At 39.5% G+C, this 21,325-nt stretch overlaps 1 protein-coding gene and 1 pseudogene across 2 annotated transcripts in view; one reads left to right on the forward strand and one right to left on the reverse strand.

Moving 5' to 3' along the window:
- The window catches only part of UBE3C (ubiquitin protein ligase E3C), a 135,943-nt gene that overhangs the window by 55,916 nt on the left and 58,702 nt on the right, over positions 1-21,325 (forward strand). For both annotated transcript variants that reach the window (XM_032753233.2, XM_058428585.1), the window contains exons 11-13: positions 10,188-10,274; positions 16,284-16,441; positions 16,589-16,821. In XM_032753233.2, the coding sequence (XP_032609124.1) occupies positions 10,188-10,274; positions 16,284-16,441; positions 16,589-16,821 (478 nt within the window). The remainder of the gene's footprint in view (positions 1-10,187; positions 10,275-16,283; positions 16,442-16,588; positions 16,822-21,325) is intronic.
- Positions 4,629-5,543, reverse strand: LOC116809370 (UBX domain-containing protein 2B-like; annotated as a pseudogene).

Here is a 21,325-nt window from a genome sequence, read left to right on the forward strand (position 1 = left end):
TGAATGCCACTTTCCCCCATTTTAATTTAAATTGTAGCATGAGGGAAAGTATATTTTTTGAATCTGTAAATCTTTTAATTAAAGAAAATCAATTACCAGTAAGAAGGGGGCTGGCTGTTTAAATTGGTTATGGTTTTAGTACTGGAATGTCAACACATCTGAGTGTCTAAAGCTTATCTTCTATTCTTAGCTACTAGTTTGTGAAGAACAATTTTTTAGCAGCTTGTCTCCAGATGAAATATACCATAAAATTTTTATTAGTAAGGACATTTGGAATTTATTTTGAATCTTGCGTTATCTGATGCAAATTATTATATATCTGTTTTATTGCTTTTTATGGCATTAGAAGTGTCCAGTGATTTTTTTTTTAAAAGAAAAATTTCAGCAGAAAAACAAATTATTGCCTTTGTGCTTGTGTGCTATAAGAGTTAGATCATTGGGTGTCTCGCTGTGTTTCTTTTACCTGTGGCACCTGGACTTAGAGGGGAATTCTCAGAGGATGCCATGCTGTGGTGGCCCTGACTCCTTGTGTGGGAGCCAGTGTCTTCCATTGTGTTCTCTTTCATGACTCAAGAGAGTCCCCATGGAAGACTGGCCTGAATTTATGACCCAGTTTACTGATTAACTCTTAGGATCGTTACAGCTAAATAAAGCTTAATAAGTAATTTTTAATCTGTCCCACTATGTGGAGAAGAATATCACTTCTTTACATTTTAGAAGTAGAACCCCAAACTAAATAACCTTCAGAAATTTGTCTTTTTTTTTTTTCAGTGAAAACATTCTTTATTAGTAAGCAGACATTTGAAACTTTTTGATTACATACATCATGCAAAATGACTGACCTCACACATAGTTGTCTGTTCATTGTGACATCTTTTTTGAGATGATTATAAATTTAAGATGACTGCAGTAGTAAAAATAATTCATGAAAATGACTCTCAATGAAGCAAAACACTACACAGCACACATGAAATACTGTTCATCCCTCCTGGATGTTTAATTCTCTCCTAATATAAATCTCTATTTTGGAAGACTATTATATACAAAAATGGCACTGAACTGATAAAATTTCAAATAATTTTACAAGGTTTGGTTGTTTTTCCTGTTTTGTTAATCTAAAACAGGACAGTGCCCTTTGATTTACAGTGTTCAGTTCTTTTAAGAAATCATTTTCTTCGGAAGATGATTTTGACCCATGAAAAAGTTGTTTTACCCCTGGTAATCTTTTTGAAATGGGGCTGGCTGTTATACATTATTCAGGTTGTTTTCAGTAAGTGAAAAGGAGTAGGGCTTATTTTGAGAAGAATTCCTCTAAATTATGGCACTGAGAAAGCTTCTCTGCAGTGGTGGGCTCACCACTTTCATCCTGTGGTAGTTCTGGTAGCGCTCCCGGTATGAAAACCCTAGCACAGGTAAATTCACCTCTTTGAAATAAGCAGTGACCCTGGAGAAAGGCGAATTCCAAATTCACTATTCAAGTCATCTGGCAGAGAAGTAAGCATAAAAGACTTTTCTAGGTACTTGGAATGCTGCTGTAACAAACACCTAAAAATGGAAAAGTGGCTCTGGAATTGGGCAGTAGGTCAAGGCTGGAAGAATTCTGAGGTGCATGCCAGAAAGAAGCCAAATTACCTTAAACGGACTGTTAGTAGAAATGTGGAATGTTAATGCTAGGGAAGCCTTGAAGGAAGAAAGGAGTATAGCAGAGAATACCTCGATTGCTGTAGAATATCTAAATCATCATGAATAGACTGTTGGTAGAAAATGAGGGATATGTTATTGGAAAACTGGAGGAAAGGGTTCCTTGTTACATAGTAGCAAAAAGCTAAGCTGAATTGTGTCCTGCAGTTATGTGTAAAGCAGAATTTTTAAGTGATGACTTCAGTATTAGCTGAGGATATTTCCAAGCAAGCTGTGGAAGGTACAGCCTGCTCTCTTCTTGCTGATTATAGTAAAATGTGGACAGAGGTAGATAAATTGAGGGAAGAACTGTTAAATATAAAGAAACTAGGACTTGATTTGGGAAATTCGTGGCCTATTCAAAGCAAAAGCCACTAAAACTAAGAGATTCACTGTCAGGACAGCCTTCTCTAGAGAAAGTGATGAAGGGTATGGCTGTATAATCTTCTGCTAATACTTCAGAAACATCAAAAGGTCTGAGTATCAAGTCACAAAAAAGGCTCTTTGAGGAGATTAAGGGTGTGAATCATAGATCCTCACAGCTATTTCAGAAAAAGCCAAAATTAGAGACAGGATTTTCCAGGAAAGGCATGTGAGGAGCCCCCTATCTAAATGAGTGAATCCCCATGACATATGTAGGAGACCCACAAGTTTCTCGACAATGTTATAGCAGCAGAAACACCACCATTTTTAACAGAAAGCTTTAGAGAATATAAAAGAAGAAACAAACTGATAAGCTGATACTCAGCTGCAAACATGTGCTACCTTTTGTGAAAAAGTAAAGATGACTGAGACAGTCACAAGCCCAGAGAACTGAGCCGTGAGCTGCAGGTTACTCCCAGGCCTTGAAACTTAAAGGAGGGTGCCTGGCTGGTTTTGTAAATTGATTGGTGCCGATGGCTCCTTTTTTCATCCCAATCTCTGCTTTTTGAACAGGAATGTGTGTAACTGTTACTGTATGCCTGTCACACCATCATAACTTGGGAGCAGATAACTTGCCCTCTAGGTTCACAAGTGCACAGATGGAGGAGAATTATGCCCCAGAAATCACACCCAGATCCTCTCCCAAATTTAGATGGCTTTAGTGTGAGATTTCAGACTTTTGAGTTGGTGAGACTCAGATAAGATTTTGGATTTAGAGTCGATGCTGTAATAATGGGTTGTGACTTTTGAGCACCTATGAGTGACGTAAATTTATTTGTATGGTTTGGAATCTTTAACACAGGGTGGAGTGGGGGCAGAGGGGGTGCACTGTAGTAGGCAAGAAGAATCGTGTTTCATGTAAAATGTTAATGTCCTAATCTCCAAACCTGTATGTAACCTTAAATGGTAAAAGAGATTTTGCAGATGTAATTAAGGTTACCATGGATTTCAAGATGAGGAGGTAAGCCCAGATTATGCAATGGGCCTAATTTAATCATGAGTCCTGCAGAGAACCTCTCCAGGCTGGTGTCAGAGAGATGTGATAACAGAAAGGTCATAGAGATGAAACAGTGCTGGTTTTTAAGATAGAGGAAGGCCACAAGCCAAGGAATGCGGATGTCCTCTAGAAGGTGGAATGACGAGGAAATAATTCTCCTATGCAACGCTGCCAACAAACTGATGTTAAAAACACCACGAAACCTGTTTGGACTCCTAACCTATAGAATTGTTAAGATAATAAATTTGTGCCATTTTGAGCCACATTTTGTAACTTGTTATGGTGGCAATGGAAAACTAACCAGAAGTGATAACTACGGATGAAATGGTGTCTGGGAAGAAGGAAAACCTTCTGACTGCAGAAACACACACAATTATGCTGGTAATTCTTTACATCTAGTCTGTCTGACAGAATATACATTCCTATATTTCTACACTAGTCTTGTTCTGGAGAAGACATTCTAGGTTGAGCACATAGAAGAGTGTTGAGTGTATATAGTGAGTTTCCTAGAAAAATGTGTTGAATGAATAAATGAACGTGATCAAGGCAAGCTCTGGGAGGAACTGTAATTACTTGATTTTAAAATGTTGTTGCGTTTATCATATCTTCTTAAGAATTGCTGACCTTTAGGCCAGGCACAGTGGCTCACGCCTGTAATCCCAACACTTTGGGAGGCTGAGGTGGGTGGATCACCTGCGATGGGGAGTTTGAGACCAGCCTGACCAACAAGGAGAAACCTCGTCTCTACTAAAAATACAAAAATGAGGTGGGCATGGTGGTACGTGCCTGTAATCCCAGCTACTTGGGAGGCTGAGGCAGGAGAATCTCTTGAACCTGGGAGGTGGAGGTTGTGGTGAGCAGAGATAATGCCATTGCACTCCAGCCTGGGCAACAAGAGCAAAACTCCATCTCCAAAAAAAGAATTGCTGACCTTTATGTGTTTCTGTTTAAGTTCACAACAGTCATAATTCTGTAAAATACAAGGCAAAACTGTAGTTTCTGATACTAGTAATATATCTAAATCAGTAAGTAAAAAGGATGTGTAAAATCTTAATAGGAGAAATAATTATTGTATGATCAAACCATTTCAAAATCAAACTAGACACTTTTCAGTGTTACAGACAAATTTTCAACTTATTTGATCAAAAGATTTCTTAATGGCTGTTGGTCAATGCTGCATCAAGAAACTTTAATGCAAATTTTACCAAATGCATTTATCAAAAAGGGGTTTTCATTTTTTCTGCAAACAAAACATTAACACTAAGTATGTAACAAACTGATTTGCCTACAAATCCAAAAACTATCAGCATAAGCCAGTCCTTCAACTAAAAACTCAAACATACTTATCTCAAGGTCTATTCCTAATCCAAATTTGTCTGTATTCAGGTTGGAAGACAGAATAACAATAAAACCAAAATTTCTCTGTAGAAATAATAATAATTTGGGTTTTTTTAATGCTGGAGGTATTGTCCTTATTAATATGGCACATCATCTGTTCCCAGGTGGTACTGCATGGATAGGAACAATATTATTTTAGTTGATGGAGTAACACAGTGTTAAGAATATCTGCTTCTAGCAGTGTCAGGCTTTCATCTGTTAGCTCTTTATTCGGAAATGAAGTCACAAGAATAAAGTCAAGAGCTGCAAATTCAGGACGAGACTGTACAATAAAGTTCCGGACATCCAGGATCCTGTGTGTACTATTGAATCTTTGTATCAAACGACTCCCGTCTTGCTAACCTGATTTGAATTTTTGTTGTTGGCACTGAATCATCAGTAAGAACAACCACGTTAAGTATTGATTTATCCTCCTCTTCTGGAGAGGAAGGTATACTATTTCAGGTGTAAGCCTTCCAAGTTTTTGCCCTTCTCCACTAAAAGCCTTGAACCTCAATCTAGATTTTATGTATTCTTGATCCTGATGATCCTCCATATCCAAATTCACTTGGCCACCATGAACAAGGCACTGAAGCTCCAGGGGAGTCTCTCCTCTCTTAACAAACTCCAGAAATTGAGCATTTGTTGGTTCCTTGTAAGGTCTCAATTCTCCATCATCTAAACTGAAACCATCGCTCCACAGTTGAAGCAAAATCTGAACATCTTGCCGCTGATTTTCTCCATACGTATATTCAGACCGCTTACAAAAGGAATTACCCAATCTGTATCCTCCACCTGTAAATGACGTTGAGGTGGTGTCCGTGGGCTCTTGAAGACTGCAGCTTTAGGTCTATCAGACTTGGAAGATTTGCGCTGCACTTCATCTTCATACAATTCAACCAAGGCCAGTTTATTTCTTGATATGTCATCTCTTTGGCTGTTTTCAAGTTTCTTTGCAAGTTCTTAACATTCATATTAAGTTCTGCAAATCCTGCGCGCTGGGAGGCCACAGCCTGGAACACCTCCTCTCCTGCTCACTGAGCTCAGGGCCACTGCCCTCCCCCATCTTCCGCTGGCTCTGTTTGTCTTTTTTTTATGTTTTTCGAGAGGGAGTCTTGTTCTGTCACCCAGGCTGAAGTGCAGTGGCGCCATCTTGGCTCACTGCAGCCTCCACCTCCAAGGTTCAAGCGATTCTCCTGCCTCAGCCTCCTGAGCAGCTGGGATTACAGGCATGCGCCACCGCACCTAGCAAATTTTTGCATTTTTAGTAGAGACGGGGTTTCACCATGTTGACCAGGCTGGTCTCGAACCCCTGACCTCAGGTGATTACCCACCTTGGCCTCCCAAAGTGGTAGGATTACAGGCGTGAGCACCTGGCCCAGAAATTTATTTATTTATTTATTTTTATTTATTTATTTATTTTTATTATTATACTTTAGGTTTTAGGATACATGTGCACAATGTGCAGGTTTGTTACATATGTATCCATGTGCCATGTTGTTTTGCTGCACCCATTAACTCGTCATTTAGCATTAGGTATATCTCCTAATGCTGTCCCTCCCCCCACCCCACAACAGTCCCCAGAGTGTGATGTTCCCCTTCCTGTGTCCATGAGTTCAATTCCCACCTATGAGTGAGAACATGCGGTGTTTGGTTTTTTGTCCTTGCGATAGTTTACTGAGAATGATGTTTTCCAGTTTCATCCATGTTCCTACAAAGGACATGAACTCATCATTTTTTATGGCTGCATAGTATTCCATGGTGTATATGTGCCACATTTTCTTAATCCAGTCTATTGTTGTTGGACATTTGGGTTGGTTCCAACTCTTTGCTATGATGAATAGTGCCGCAATAAACATACATGTGCACGTGTCTTTATAGCAGCATGATTTATAGTCCTTTGGGTATATACCCAGTAATGGGATGGCTGGGTCAAATGGTATTTCTAGTTCTAGATCCCTGAGGAATCGCCACACTGACTTCCACAATGGTTGAACTAGTTTACAGTCCCACCAACAGTGTAAAAGTGTTCCTATTTCTCCACATCCTCTCCAGCACCTGTTGTTTCCTGACTTTTTAATGATCGCCATTCTAACTGGTGTGAGATGGTATCTCACTGTGGTTTTGATTTGCATTTCTCTGATGGCCAGTGATGATGAGCATTTTTTCATGTGTTTTTTGGCTGCATAAATGTCTTCTTTTGATAAGTGTCTGTTCATGTCCTTTGCCCACTTTTTGATGGGGTTGTTTTTTTCTTGTAAATTTGTTTGAGTTCGTTGTAGATTCTGGATATTAGCCCTTTGTCAGATAAGTAGGTTGCAAAAATTTTCTCCCATTCTGTAGGTTGCCTGTTCACTCTGATGGTAGTTTCTTTTGCTGTGCAGAAGCTCTTTAGTTTAATTAGATCCCGTTTGTCAATTTTGGCTTTTGTTGCCATTGCTTTTGGTGTTTTAGACATGAAGTCCTTGCCCACGCCTATGTCCTGAATGGTATTGCCTAGGTTTTCTTGTAGGATTTTAATGGTTTTAGGTCTAACATGTAAGTCTTTAATCCATCTTGAATTAATTTTTGTATAAGGTGTAAGGAAGGGATCCAGTTTCAGCTTTCTACATATGGCTAGCCAGTTTTCCCAGCACCATTTATTAAATAGGGAATCCTTTCCCCATTTCTTGTTTTTGTCAGGTTTGTCAAAGATCAGATAGTTGTAAATATGCGGCATCATTTCTGAGGACTCTGTTCTGTTCCATTGATCTATGTCTCTGTTGTGGTACCAGTACCATGCTGTTTTGGTTACTGTAGCCTTGTAGTATAGTTTGAAGTCAGGTAGCGTGATGCTTCCAGCTTTGTTCTTTTGGCTTAGGAATGACTTGGCGATGCAGAAATTTATTTTTCAAAGTTTAATAATTTGTTTTATTATTGCTTATTGAGTGATTTAGTAAATATTCTGTCAAGGTTAGCTTGAAATACAAATTTTAAAATGTGTATTTCTGAAAGTGATATTTCAGAAATATGTATACATTCACATGGAAAGATGTTAATTATAATCTTAGTGACAAACTCTTAGAACCTGTAGGAAGAACTCATTTTTGTTTCTGTGTGTACACACAAGGGTCTGGATGGATTTATAGCAGGGTATTAACTGATGATTTCTGGGTAGATAAGATTCCATGTGGCTAACATTCTTTTGCCTTGTTTTGTTTTAATAACATTTTTTAAAAACTCAATTTCTCAACTGAAGAGAAAATAAGCAAATACTACCTTCTCAAATTATTTCGAAAGTTCATATTTTTCATAGCTTTTTTCTTATTCTTTTTACCATATGACTATTGCGTATTCTTAGCAAATAAAACTCCACAAAGGCAAGAAAAAACGTTAGCACTCTTATCAGGCATATGGTAAGGATTTTAAATATCTCAGAGATAGGGTATCTATTATCATTTTCTAATACAGCTTCCCTTTTCAACAGTATAGGTTTTTTTCAGAGTGAATTTTTTTTTTTTTTTTTTTGAGTCTGAGTCTCACTCTATCGCCCAGGCTGGCGTGCAGTGGTGTGATCTCGGCTCACTGCAACCTCAACCTCTCAGGTTCAGGCAATTCTCCTGCCTCAGCCTCCTGAATAGCTGGGATTACAGGCACCTGCCACCACGCCCGGCTAATTTTTCTATTTTTAGTAGAGACGGGGTTTCACCATGTTGGCCAGTCTGGTCTCGAACTCCTGACCTCAAGTGATCTGCCCACCTCAGCCTCCCAAAGTGCTGGGATTACAGGCGTGATCCACCACGTCCGGCCATATTTCAGAGTGAATTTTAAGTGGAAATTTGCTTGAACATTAATGACAGACAGCATACTTAGTTACATGTCTTAATTGGTCTCCTTTAACTTGTATTATTACCATTTTTTCATTTTTCCAATAATATTAAATACTTATTAAGTAATATTTTCCAATAATATTTGTTAGAGACTCCGTTTGAGATTCTGCTCTTGCTAGAATGAATGCAGTGTGTCCCCACTTTGTCATGGCGTGTGACTGATAAACATCATGCATGTTTTCATAAAATCATAATACTTCTGAGCTGGAAGGACCTTAGAACAGATGTATCACTGTCCCTTCATTTTCTTATGCAAACATTGCTTTTAGCCTACATGACATTGGAAAGATGGCTGGGCTGAATGATCTAATAGATTCTTTCTAGCTTAAGGGTTTCTCACATGCTCTTTCGTGCTTTCACTTTTTTCAGTCATGTACCCTTATTGCCATCTGGATATCTCAAAATGCATTACATTAAAATAAGAATGGAGTTTAGTAGTTTTTTTTTTTTAATCAGTACTCCATAATTCCTATGGTGTACTCAGAAAGTGCCGATATGGAACAGTGAATTTGGTGTTTTGGATTGAGTGCAACAAATTACTCGACCGATCAAATATGAGATTTTTTTATTGGATTTTGAGAGACCTCATCTCTTAAAAAATATTTATGCTAGCTGATTACACAATTGTGGCTAGAATGTTTATCCTGTCACAAACATGCAGTACACAACATAGAGCTAATTTAAATGCTCACGCATTCTTCACAAAGTTCGTCTTTTTTAAATCTAATATTATAGAGGAAGAGTTTTAAATTTTTATTTATTTTTATTGTTTTGAGATAGGATCTCTTTGTCACACAGGCTGGAGTGTAGTGGTGCAGTCTTGGCTCACTGCAGCCTCGAACTCCTGGGCTCTGTCGATTCTGCTACCTCAACCTCATGAGTAGCTGGGACTACAGCCACCACACCCAACTTTTCATAGAGATGAGGTCTCACCACATTGCCCAGGCTGGTCTCAAACTCCTAGGCTGAAGCAATCTGCCTCCCTTGGCCTCCCAAAGTGCTGGGATTACAGGCATGAGCCAGCGTGCCTGGCCTAAAAATCTTTAAGATACATTTTTTTAGATTTATTTTTGAGATGATAACAGCACATTTTTTGTATTTCAAGAAAAGTGACTTGAGTCCGTCACTAAATATTTTACCAATTTTAAACGTGTTAAGTAGGCCAGGTGCAGTGGCACTCGCCTGTAATCCCAGCACTTTGGGATGCTGAGGTGGGTGAATCACTTGAGGTCAGGAGTTCAAGACCAGCCTGGCCAACGTTGTGAAACCTCATCTCTACTAAAAATACAAAAATTAGCCAGGCGTGGTGGCGGGCACCTGTAATCCCAGCTACTCAGGATGCTGAGGCAGGAGAATCACTTGAACCTAGGAGGTGGAGGTTGCAGTGAGCTGAGATTGTGGCACTGCACTCCAGCCTGGGCAACAGAGCAAGACCCTGTCTCAAAAAAAAAAAAAAAAAAAGAAAAGTATAAGCAGTAATAACAATAGTAATATATAATATTGTCATATATTAATACGATATGTAGCAGAGGGGGAGCAGGTTCAACTTGTGCATGAAAACAGCTTGTATCTTTATCTTTTGGGGTAGGTCTCACAGCCACAGGGGAGGGAGGGCGGGCTTTCCTAGCTTGGTAACATTGCAGATTGACACCTTTGGGAGCCGTGTCTCGGTGTCTCATCAAATGGCTGGTTGTCTGAGGCAGCTTTTTGTGGTATTAGTACAGAGATTTGCTAAATTGTATGTTGATCTTCAGTGTATCGCTTTTTTTTTTTTTTTTAAAGAAATGTTTTGAATAAGTAATTGCTTTACTGTTCTGTGTTTTTCTCCTATTCCTTTTTAGGCTTCTCTACAGTTTAGCCTTCAATGCCAGGTTTCTGAGACATCTTTGGTTTCTAATATCTTCCATGTCAACACGGATGATCACAGGGTATGTATTATACAGACTTATAAATTGAGCTCAAGGGCACAGGAAGTGGCAGTCTAATCAAAAATGTTGCCAGAACCTGTTTTAAGTCCTGCTTATACTGGGCTTAATTTCATATTAGAAGGTAAGTTCCAGATGGTCTCAGTTGCACGAAAAGAAAAATCAGCGTCTAATCTTAACAGTTACTTATCTGTATATATTACAGAGAGTATGGTTTTATCTGAAGGTAAGTTTCCTTTAAATATCCTAGCCAATTTTTTTGAAAAAGCAGACATTTGGAAGTTGCTTTGCTCCATGACTTTACTCTTCTTTTCACAGTGAAAATACAGATTTGAAGTAAATTAAAGACTGCCGCAAACATTAGAACAGTGTAGAAGTTTTTAAACATTTGTTGAAATAATTTGATTTTTCTTATTTGAATCATGTAATTTAAAAAATAGCATCTTTGACATACATATTTCAATTGAGTATGTAATAGGTAGGAATTTCATACTTAAAAACCTTCATGGTAAACTGACAGCCTAGTCCTCTGTTGTTGAATTTTTCCTCTGCCAGAAGTCTAAGCTGGCCAGCCGCGGTGGCTCACGCCTGTAATTCCAGCACTTTGGGAGGCCAAGGCCAGCGGATCACCTGAGGTCAGGAGTTCGAAACCAGCCTGGCCAACATGGTGAAACCCCATCTCTACTAAAAGTACAAAAATTAATCGGGCGTGGTGGCGCATGCCTGTAATCCCAGCTACTCAGGAGGCTGAGGCAGGAGAATCACTTGAACCTGGAAGGCGGAGGTTGCAGTGAGTCGAGATCATGCCACTGCAGTCCAGCCTGGGCGACAGCAAGACTTGCTCTCAAAAAAAGAAAAAAGAAGAAGTCTGTGCCAATCCCCCTGTGCTGTAATCGGAAAAGATGAAGCGTGTAATTCAGTTAATTGGAGACTAAACTTACAAGATGCAACTGCGTGTCATGCTCGTGATAGTAGTGATAATAGCAGTCACCGTTACTGACTCCATGCTGTGAACTAGCTCATTCAGTGGTGGGAAGACACATCTCAGTTGTAGGGCAAGAGTGTAGAAGGTGGTCTTGTTTCCATTTTCGGAAAAAGAAGTTAGAAGAAGAATTTTTGGTGGGTTGGGGTGGTGTATCTAAAATATAAACACACTCATCTGCAATCTAACTTGCTGTGTGCAGTCATAATGAAAACTCTTGTTGAGATTTCTGGATTTTGAGCTTTTTCATGCAATACGTAGAGCAAAAGATATTCATATGTCACTCAGCCAGGCACAGTCAGCCCCTTTATGATGGAACTGGTGTTCAAATCATGAGGACACAACAGTTCATACTAATGAAAGGGGAATGTCAGTTTCTCAATATTATTACTTCAAATTTTTCATTTTTTTATTGAATCTTAAGTGAGGAAAGGGGAGTTTTACTGCTGCCACTGTGACTGGTGAAACTCATAAAGGTTTAAGTGAGTTATCTTGCATCAACAGTGGGTGGCTAAAGCAGAGACGAAAGACTCCTAGAATGATTTACTGTCTTGAGAAATTCTTTTCTTTCATTTCCAAACCAAAATACAAGATTTTAAGTATGTTTTGTTGTATTTTTTGGTGCATTTCAGCCACTTCTGACTCTGCCAGCCTTTGTTTTCATTAGTGACAGGTTTGTTTTGGGCAGAAGGAGATTGAGAATCATTAGGACAGGAAATTATCGTTTACCCATAAGTGCCCCAGCTTAGCAACAGAAACACTGTCATAGTTCTGCCTGATAATTGCTTATTTGTTTATGGCATTTGTCTCTTGCTAAGGAAATGGAGTCATGGTGTGTGAAAGAAAAGTGGGATATTGTTAATTATATTAAATTATTAATACTATTTTATGATAGGGTAGTTTTACAAATCTTATTAAAAGACAATTTGATAATTTGAATGTCTTCTTACTTGTTTAATTTATTAGAATGAAGTCCCTCAAGAAACTGACAGTGTATTAATATGTTCTCAATACAGATACTCCTTGAGGTACAATGGGGCTGTGTCCTGATAAACCCATTGTAAGTTGGAAATATCATAAGTTGAAATGCATTCAAGACACCTAGCTTACTGAGGCCTCACAGCTTAGCCTAGCCTTCCTAAAACGTGCTCAAAACACGTGCATTAGCCTACAGCTAGGCAAAACACTAGGCCAGTTTTATAATAAAGTGTTGAATGTCCATGTAATTTATTGAATATTGTACTGAAAGCTTAAAAACAATGGTTTATGGATACTCGAAGTATGTTTTCTACTGAATGGGAATCACCTTTGACCATCTTGAAGTTGCAGAATCCTAAACTGAACCATTGTAAGTCAGGCATCATCTGTATATGTCTCATATTTCCTACTGGGAATAAAGTTTAAGATGAAATAACTGATGTTCTGAAACTGGCACTCAATTTAAGTCAAAAATAGTTTCACAGTAAGGCTTGCATTGCTAGGACTTACAGCTTTAGTGGGCAGAAGTATCATCAGGGGAGCGTGTTAAAATGCATATTCTCGGCCGGGCGCGGTGGCTCACGCTTGTAATCCCAGCACTTTGGGAAAGGTCAGAGATCGAGACCATGGTGAAACCCGTCTACTAAAAAACAAAAAATTACCGGGATGGTGGCGGCCTGTATCCCACTAAAAAAAAAAAGCATATTCTCTTGAGACGAGATTGCGCCATTGCACTCCAGCCTGGGTAACAAGAGGGAAACTTTGTCTCAAAAAAAAAAAAAAATTCAGCTTCTCTGGTCCTGCTCTAAGACTTGGGTTAGAAACCCTGGAGACTGCAACCTCACAGGCTCATCAGGTGATTGAGGTACAGATGGTTTGGGGGCCAACCGAGAAGCACTATTCTTCACCCCAGTCTAGCAGACCACATTTAAACAATCTCCAGATGGATAGTGAATTTTGGCACATCAGACATTTTGCAAATAACATCTTTATTCATGTACCTCATTTTCAGTACTTGCTATTGAAATCAGCCAGTTTAGTTTCCTTCTTGAAGATGAAGGAACCCATAGCCAGCTGGTACTGTTTTCCATTAGGCATCCCTTGACTACGACATAGCATAGAGATGCTTTGCCCAGATTTCTTCAATGTGGGCAGTAGGTGCTGGTGTTGGCTGTTTGATAAAATAATCTCAAAACAGTCTACAGTAGTATTCTGAAAACCTGTTAAAGCGATAATCCGTTCTTAAGAATAAAAGCTCTTTGCAAGGGTAGGGGACATTGGACAAGGAGGAGGAGTGGTTCCCACAGGCACACATTTTGAAAACCCTTGTTCTCAAGATCTAGAGAGAGGTTAGGGATTGCCTCAGGTCTCACCGATGGTCAGTAATTCACCTAGCTCCCCTGAGTTACGTGTGAATCAGTGTCTTTTCCATTACAGTATGTTATAGACTTTTTATTTGCACATAAGTCTTTGAGATTGATCTGTTTTCAGAGGAATATTTGAGTCAGTGTTTATAGCAGAAAGAGTGGTCAGCAGAGAACTAAGAGACCTGTGTCTCATTTGGCACGTATCCTTGCCAGTTCCAGTTTTTGTCATTAAAGTAAAAATGATGCATTCCTCTTGCTTGTTTCACAGGGGGTTTGAAGAGGACAAATAAGTTTTTGTTGGTTAATTGCCCTGTCCCTTTTTTTTTTTTTTTTTGGACCCAGTATAAGAATTTTATGCATCCTGCAATATGTGTGCATAACTGATGATGTGTTGGTGGTGATGATTCTTGTCAGGGATAACAGTACAAGTACAAGGATTCTTGTCAGGGATAACAGTGGAAAGCAGGCTCATCAAGACACAGGAGTGGGCTCCAGCTCTCATAGGCAGGGCTGTTGAAAGAAGCCACCCCTGTCCAGTTAAGGCAGCCCCGTGCCTTTTTTATCCTCCATGTAAACAACCTTTTTGTGTCATCTTGGCTTTGTCAATGAGGTAGGACAATTGTGCTTTGTCCCTTTTTGAATGTCCCTACAACGTTTAAATTTTGGAAGACTGGCATTCATTCATTGATGAATCCATTCAGCATAGTGCTAAATGCATAGTGTCACAACTACAAATATGGATCATGTATGCTCAGGTTGTGTAGCATGTGGACATAGTGTATCTTCTCTGTGGGAACAAAGTTTCAGGTGCACAGATGGGTTCCTGTTCTCAAAGCAGTTGATGATGGCAGTGCCCTCCCCTGAACCATGCACCATGGAGACTCAAAAGCTCCAGGTGGCTCAGCCAAGCTCCTTACAGCCCCACTAATTACAACAAGTGGCCTTACCTTCTGCTTTGCTTTCATACATGATTTGTAGATCCTGACTCCTGGTTACATCTCATCTAATATATACCTGTAGTTTTGTGGAAATGGATATTTGGGGAGATAAGAGAGTGATCTTGCTCACAGTGTCTGTTAACCTGTGATTGATTTGACTTGGTAGAGGGGACCATGGACTTTATAGAAAGAGCTTGCAGGTGAGCCTGTTAGCGAAATGTTCCATAAGACAAGGAACCAGACTTAAAAATGAGAGAAAAGAAGTTCTGGGTGAAATAAGTCAATTTAATATATCATAGCTCTTTTTTAATTATTTATTTATTTATTTTGGAGATGGAGTCTCGCCCTGTTGCCCAGGCTGGAGTGCAATGGCACGATCTTGGCTCACTGCAACCTCTGCCTCTCGGATTCAAGTGATTCCCCTGCCTCAGCCTCCCAAGTAGCTGGGATTACAGGCTCGTGCCACCATGCCCAGCTAATTTTTTGTATCTTTAGCAGAGACGGGGTTTCACCATGTTGGCCAGGCTGGTCTCGAACTCTTTACCTTGTGATCCACCCACCTCAGCCTCCCAAAGTGCTAAGATTACAGGCGTGAGCCACCATACCCAGCCTTTTTTTTTTTTTTTTTTTCCTTAATATTTTAAACTTTTGTTGAAACAGAGTCTGGCTCTGTTCCCCAGGCTGGAGCACAGTGGCGCAATCTCAGCTCATGGCAACCTCTGCCTCCTGGGCTCAAGCCATTCTCCTGCCTCAGCCTCCTAAGCAACTAGGACTACAGGCACATATCACCACACCTGGCTAATTAATTTAATATATCATAGCTCTTGATGGGTGAAAGAGGCTGCTGAGTAAAGACCGCCTTAGCTGCTGTGAAAGCAGGAGCGGGATGGGAGCTGGTGAATAAAGTGGACAGTGGGAGCAAGGCCACTGTAGAGAACAGGAAACTTTGTTTCTTAAGGTTCCAGTTTGGCTTCAATACTGAATAGCTTTCAACATTACCAAAAGTAAGTCACTGGATAAATTTTTCCTGAGACCAGAATGATTTGCCTTTATTAAATATGTTGAGTAGAAGGGAAGGGGGTGAGTACTCTACTCATAAGAGTAAAGTACATGTGTGTCTTTTTTTTTTTTTTTTTTTTGAGACGGAGTCTTGCTCTGTTGCTCAGGCTGGAGTGCAGTGGCACGATCTCGGCTCACTGCAAGCTCCGCCTCCCGGGTTCACGCCATTCTCCTGCCTCAGCCTCTCCGAGTAGCTGGGACTACAGGCGCCCGCCACCATGCCCGGCTAATTTTTTGTATTTTTAGTAGAGACGGGGTTTCACCGTGGTCTCGATCTCCTGACCTCGTGATCCGCCCGCCTCGGCCTCCCAAAGTGCTGGGATTACAGGCGTGAGCCACCGCGCCCAGCCCACATGTGTGTCTTGAGTGGTGGCCTTATTAGAGCTCTTCTTAGGGCCTTAGCCTGGGAACGACTGGCTCACTCTTAGTAACTTCGTTACCCAGTTGATACAGGTAGCAGAAACCTTAGTGAAGATTAATGGGTTGGTGTGCTGTTTTTTTGTATTAATCTATGCTGTTTATTAACCTGCATTGCCATGGTGACTTTACCTTGCCTTTAAATAGTTTAATTCCTAATGCAAATGTTACTTTCCCTGATTATATTTGTTTGATGTTATGTTTTAATTAGTTCCCAAACTAAGACTAATTTTAAAGTGACTGTTTTTTTTCTTATTTTCTTTAATTCAAGGTCTATGGTACCATTGCTTCAGGTGATATCCAGGGGTTCTCCTATGTCTTTTGAAGATTCTAGTCGAATCATCCCACTGTTTTACCTTTTTAGCTCCTTGTTTAGTCATTCACTAATTTCCATACATGATAACGAATTCTTCGGTGATCCCATAGAAGGTAAGGATTTTGAGAAACCAATTTGCTGCTGGCCACTTGGCCCATCAGTTTTCATAGACAGTAGAAAAGTTTTAAGCTTTTTAAGTCTTTCAGTGTGTGTTAAAAGATGGAAAAGGAAATGATAGAAAACTGGATTATGTTTTTTAGTTGTAGGTCAAAGACAATCATCAATGATGCCGTTTACTTTAGAAGAGCTGGTAATGTTGTCTCGATGTCTTCGAGATGCATGCCTGGGGATCATCAAGTTGGCTTATCCAGAAACCAAGCCAGAAGTTCGAGAAGAATATATTACGGCATTTCAGAGTATTGGAGTTACTACTAGCTCTGAAATGCAACAATGCATACAGATGGAACAGAAAAGATGGATTCAGTTATTTAAGGTATAGAGTATTTTTTTTGTTTACTGACATTGAAAAATACACAGATTTTTGTCTTGACTCGTTGCAGAGGAATAAAAATGCAGGTTTGTTTCAGACACGTTTTAATTTGCAAGACTTTTTTTTTTTTTTTGGATACATGGACTTGATGTGTCTCCCAGGCTGGAGGGCAATGACACCATCATACTCCACTGCAGCCTTGAACTCCTGGGATCAAGCAATCCTCTCACCTCAGCCTCCTGAGTAGCTGGGGCTACTGGCACGTGCCACCACACCCAGCTAATGTATTAGGTTTTTTTCGTAGAGACAGAGTCTCACTGTGTTACCCAGGCTGGTCTCAAATTCCTGGCCTCATGGGTTCCTCCTGCTTCTGCCTCCCATAGTGCTGGGATTATAGGCGTGAACCACTGCAGCTGGCCTATATAACTTTTTAATTAAGAAAAGTAATTTTAGTACTTTTGATTAATTAAGGTATTTTAACTAAAATTACTTTCATTTTAATTTACATTTGCCTCACTTAAAACCATGTTTTTAAATCTTGTTACATGCATCTTTTCTATGTGGCCCTAACTACTTAACTGTGACACGATGAAATATAAATACAGTTTTTAAAAAGTTTTTATTTTTCACTAAATATTTCTTAGATTTTATTATTTTTTCAAACCTTTCAAAAATTGATTAACAAAGTAAAATAGGTCATTAATTTTTAATGCTAGTTGTATATAAATTATTTTAACATATCTTCATTCTTAACCAGAAAGTGAAGTTTTGAGTTACTGTGGCTGGAATGTTGGCAGGAAACCACCACCAGTGAGAATGTAACTGTTGGGATGGAAAAAAAGAAAAGGAAAAAGGTGCTTGACTTCCCATGAAATTTCTGCGGCAAACACATCTAGTCAGCTAAAATTGCTCATTAAAGGAGTGAGAGCAGAAGAAATGCATTTTCCAAATTGAATGCTGGATTTACAGTCCGTTTAATACCAGCGACCTCTCGCACACTAATGTTCAGTTCGAGTCATCAGCTGTCCCTTTGGGTCTTTTATCACTGCTTTTGTCAAGCTATCTATTTAATTGAAAGAAGTTAATTGAATGAAAATGATCAACTAAGCTTGTATTAATATTGCTAATGGAACTTTCTTCTTGGCCATGTTTGGAGAAAGATGTCAAGCTAGACTTTAGGAAGGGCCCATTAATGCTTGCACTTAACCTGATGGGCTAATTAAGGAATGCTTATTCATCCTCCAAGTCCACGAGAGTCTCTCTCTCCAGCCCGTTCTGCCTGGTTTTACAACACATTTCTCTTAGGAGCATGAGCATTAGCAGCAGCAGCAGTAACTGATAATGTTTTGATTGCACCGAATACAGTCCTAATGCATCGTTGAATTTATAATTTGGGCAGATTGATGTAATATATGATTGCACAATTTATTTTAATTACCTATTTCTGTATTCCTAAGTAAACTAGAAAGTTCACATGGTAAGCCTTTACTATATCCCTTCTTAAAGATTGACAATTTTGCAATTTTTGTATGTCAAAAAATAAGCAATCTCACCTATTTAAAACTTATAATTCATACATAAGCTTTTCCTGGATGTGGGTGTTAACGGTAGCGTATTTATTTTCCTTTCAATATTTGGTTAAACCCTGTGGTCTTTGTTAATAAAGCTTTCCATGATGTGCAATATCAGGTGTTGTGTATGATATCAGATAATTTCACTGTTTTATGGCACCTGTTGAGAGTTTCATAATTTCCATGACAGGCTTATCTTTAGTATGTAGAAATCTCTGAACTTAATAATGCCATATAAGATATTTTCCACCCTGGCCTTATTTTGTTTTGGTTAAGCGTTAAATGAAAAGTTTGTACAGAATTTTTTTATGCCTCAAAATGACTCTCTGCTACTTTATTAATCATTGAAGGTTTTAAGAATTAGGATGAGGCCGGGTGTGGTGACTCACGCCTATAATCCCAGCACTTTGGGAGGCCAAGGCAGGTGGATCACGAGGTCAGGAGTTTGAGACCACCCTGGCCAACATGGTGAAACCCCATCTCTACTAAAGATACAAAAAATTAGCTGGGCGTAGTGATGCACGGCTGTAATCCCAGCTACTAGGGAGGCTGGGGCAGGAGAATTGCTAGAACCCGGGAGGCAGAGGTTGCAGTCAGCCCAGATAGTGCCACTGCACTCCAGCCTGGGCGATAGGGTGAGACGCTATCCAAAAAAAAAAGAGGGTGAAAATTTACCTTTTTTTGGTTGTTGGTGGTGATTGTTTTACGTTTGAAATCAAGTTGTTGTAAGACCTTTTGAGTTTAGAATTGTTTAAAGACCATTTTTTTTAAAGGACTTCTATTCTTTGATCACCTGTCCCCCAAGCCATTTTATGCTACCTGCTATTGAGCTGAGCCCCCAAAATAAAAATCACTGCATAATTTTTGAGTAATCAGCTGCTATTAGCTTTTCTTTTAAGAAAATACTATCCTTATTATGAAGATATATGAACTTACACCTCTGTAGTTAACTGTGTTTTAGGCAGTATTCTAAGAGTTTTGCATATATTCATTTAATACAAGAGTTCTGTGAGAAAGATACTATAATTTGTTTCACAGATGAGGTCATGTATATGATGGTAGAACCAGCTGCTATTCTGCATTCCCCTTCTGAAAAGAATACAAATTTTATCAGCATTTTTCATATTATTGTTGTGCCAAATTTGAGTTGAAGAATTCGAGGTAGAATCAACCAAAGAACGCAAAAGCGTTTTGCCCATGATCTCCTGCCTTCCGTTGATTTTGACAGAATTGCAGATGATGAGACCTGACTCCTTCAACACCGACCATTTTCATTTTTCAGTCGTATCGTGGTCCTCCCAAAGTCATTTGTGTGAGAGGCTCTGTTGGCTGGTCACAGAACATAGAATTTTAAGTGGATAGAGTCATCTTTCTTTGTCACTATAAGAATTGAGGTCACTTTCTAAGCCCTGCCTTGACACTGCTAAAACAGTTTATGCATTTATCAAATTTATAAACTCCTCTTGAAGTGTAATTTATAGCTATAATTACTTTAGCTTGATGAGATAGGAAATCCTGTTTTGAGATGTCTGTGTGCATCTACCAAACTTAACAGGAGTTACCTTCTGTGACAGGGAAACAGGAGGAAGTGACAGGGAATGAGGAGGAAGGTTCTCATGCCCTTATTATCCATATGTCTGGAGAGAGAGAGAGAGAGAGCCATACTATGAGTGATTTTTTTACTTCCTTAGTGGTTAAGTTGTATTTTTTCAGTTCCTAAAAGCTATTTTTAAAAAGTAATAAAGCAACAGCAGTGCCCTGTTAGTATAATCCTAACATGCGGCCATTTAACTGTCCCTGTTACAACCAAGAGACCCAAAGCTTGTAGTGCTGTGCCATTTCCTTTTCTGTTATTGAAGATTTTGATTGATTTTGTTTTTGTTTTTTGACTACTAAAGTGGATACTATATGAAGTAATTTTGTAGTGTTTTAAATATATGTTGAAGAATACTGTTTTTCAAAATACACCAATTTTTAACCCGTTTATGCCAGAGGTTGCAAATTTTTTGTGTGAAAAATCAGGCCTTGTCAGTGACCTTGAGCAGTAGAATATAAATCCCACAAGCTTAGCGTTCCAATAATGGAACACTAGGCATAAATGGGTTAACAAGTGGTAACTAAGGGCTATATAAAATTTGGTTAACCCTTGACAGCAGCAGTGCATACCAGATACTTCATGACTGTCATAGGTTAGAGTGTTTTATTCTCAGTTATTTGAACACTCACAGTATTCATCCCACCCATAGTGACACAGCTCTATGCTAAGGGATCATAAATGAATTCACACTGGGTTCCTGTTCCTGCAGTATCACCACGTAGTGAAGGAGACATGCATTCAGCTAATGACAGTGGGAAACAGCAAACTGCAGAGACCGGTCCTGTGGAAGCGCACAGGAGAGAAGCACCAGCTGCCGCGTCGTCTGACACTTGACTCACTTGAGGAAAACGGTTGTTTTCCAACGAGGTCATGTTCTTAGAGCTTTTTCTGACATGTTACTTTTTTTTTTTGAGACGGAGTCTCGCTCTGTCGCCCAGGCTGGAGTGCAGTGGCGCAATCTCGGCTCACTGCAAGCTCTGCCTCCTGGCTTCACGCCACTCTCCTGCCTCAGCCTCTCCGAGGCTGGGACTACAGGCGCCCGCCACCACGTGGGCAAAAAATAATTTTTTGTATTTTTAGTAGAGACGGAGTTTTATCGTGGTCTCGATCTCCTGACCTCGTGATCTGCCCGCCTCGGCCTCCCAAAGTGCTGGGATTACAAGCGTGAGCCACCGCACCCGGCCGACATGTTACTTTTATATATTCTTTTTATGAAGTCAAATTGTAAAAATCCATTCTCATTTGATGTATTTCCCGCATTACACATTTACTGCACTTCAGAACCTGGGAATTGTATGCTAAGTATGCTTTGTATTTTGCTTTTTAAAGAACTAACTCA

This window comes from Hylobates moloch, unplaced genomic scaffold (assembly GCF_009828535.3).
Source record: "Hylobates moloch isolate HMO894 unplaced genomic scaffold, HMol_V3 SCAFFOLD_1, whole genome shotgun sequence".
Lineage (NCBI taxonomy): Eukaryota > Metazoa > Chordata > Mammalia > Primates > Hylobatidae > Hylobates > Hylobates moloch.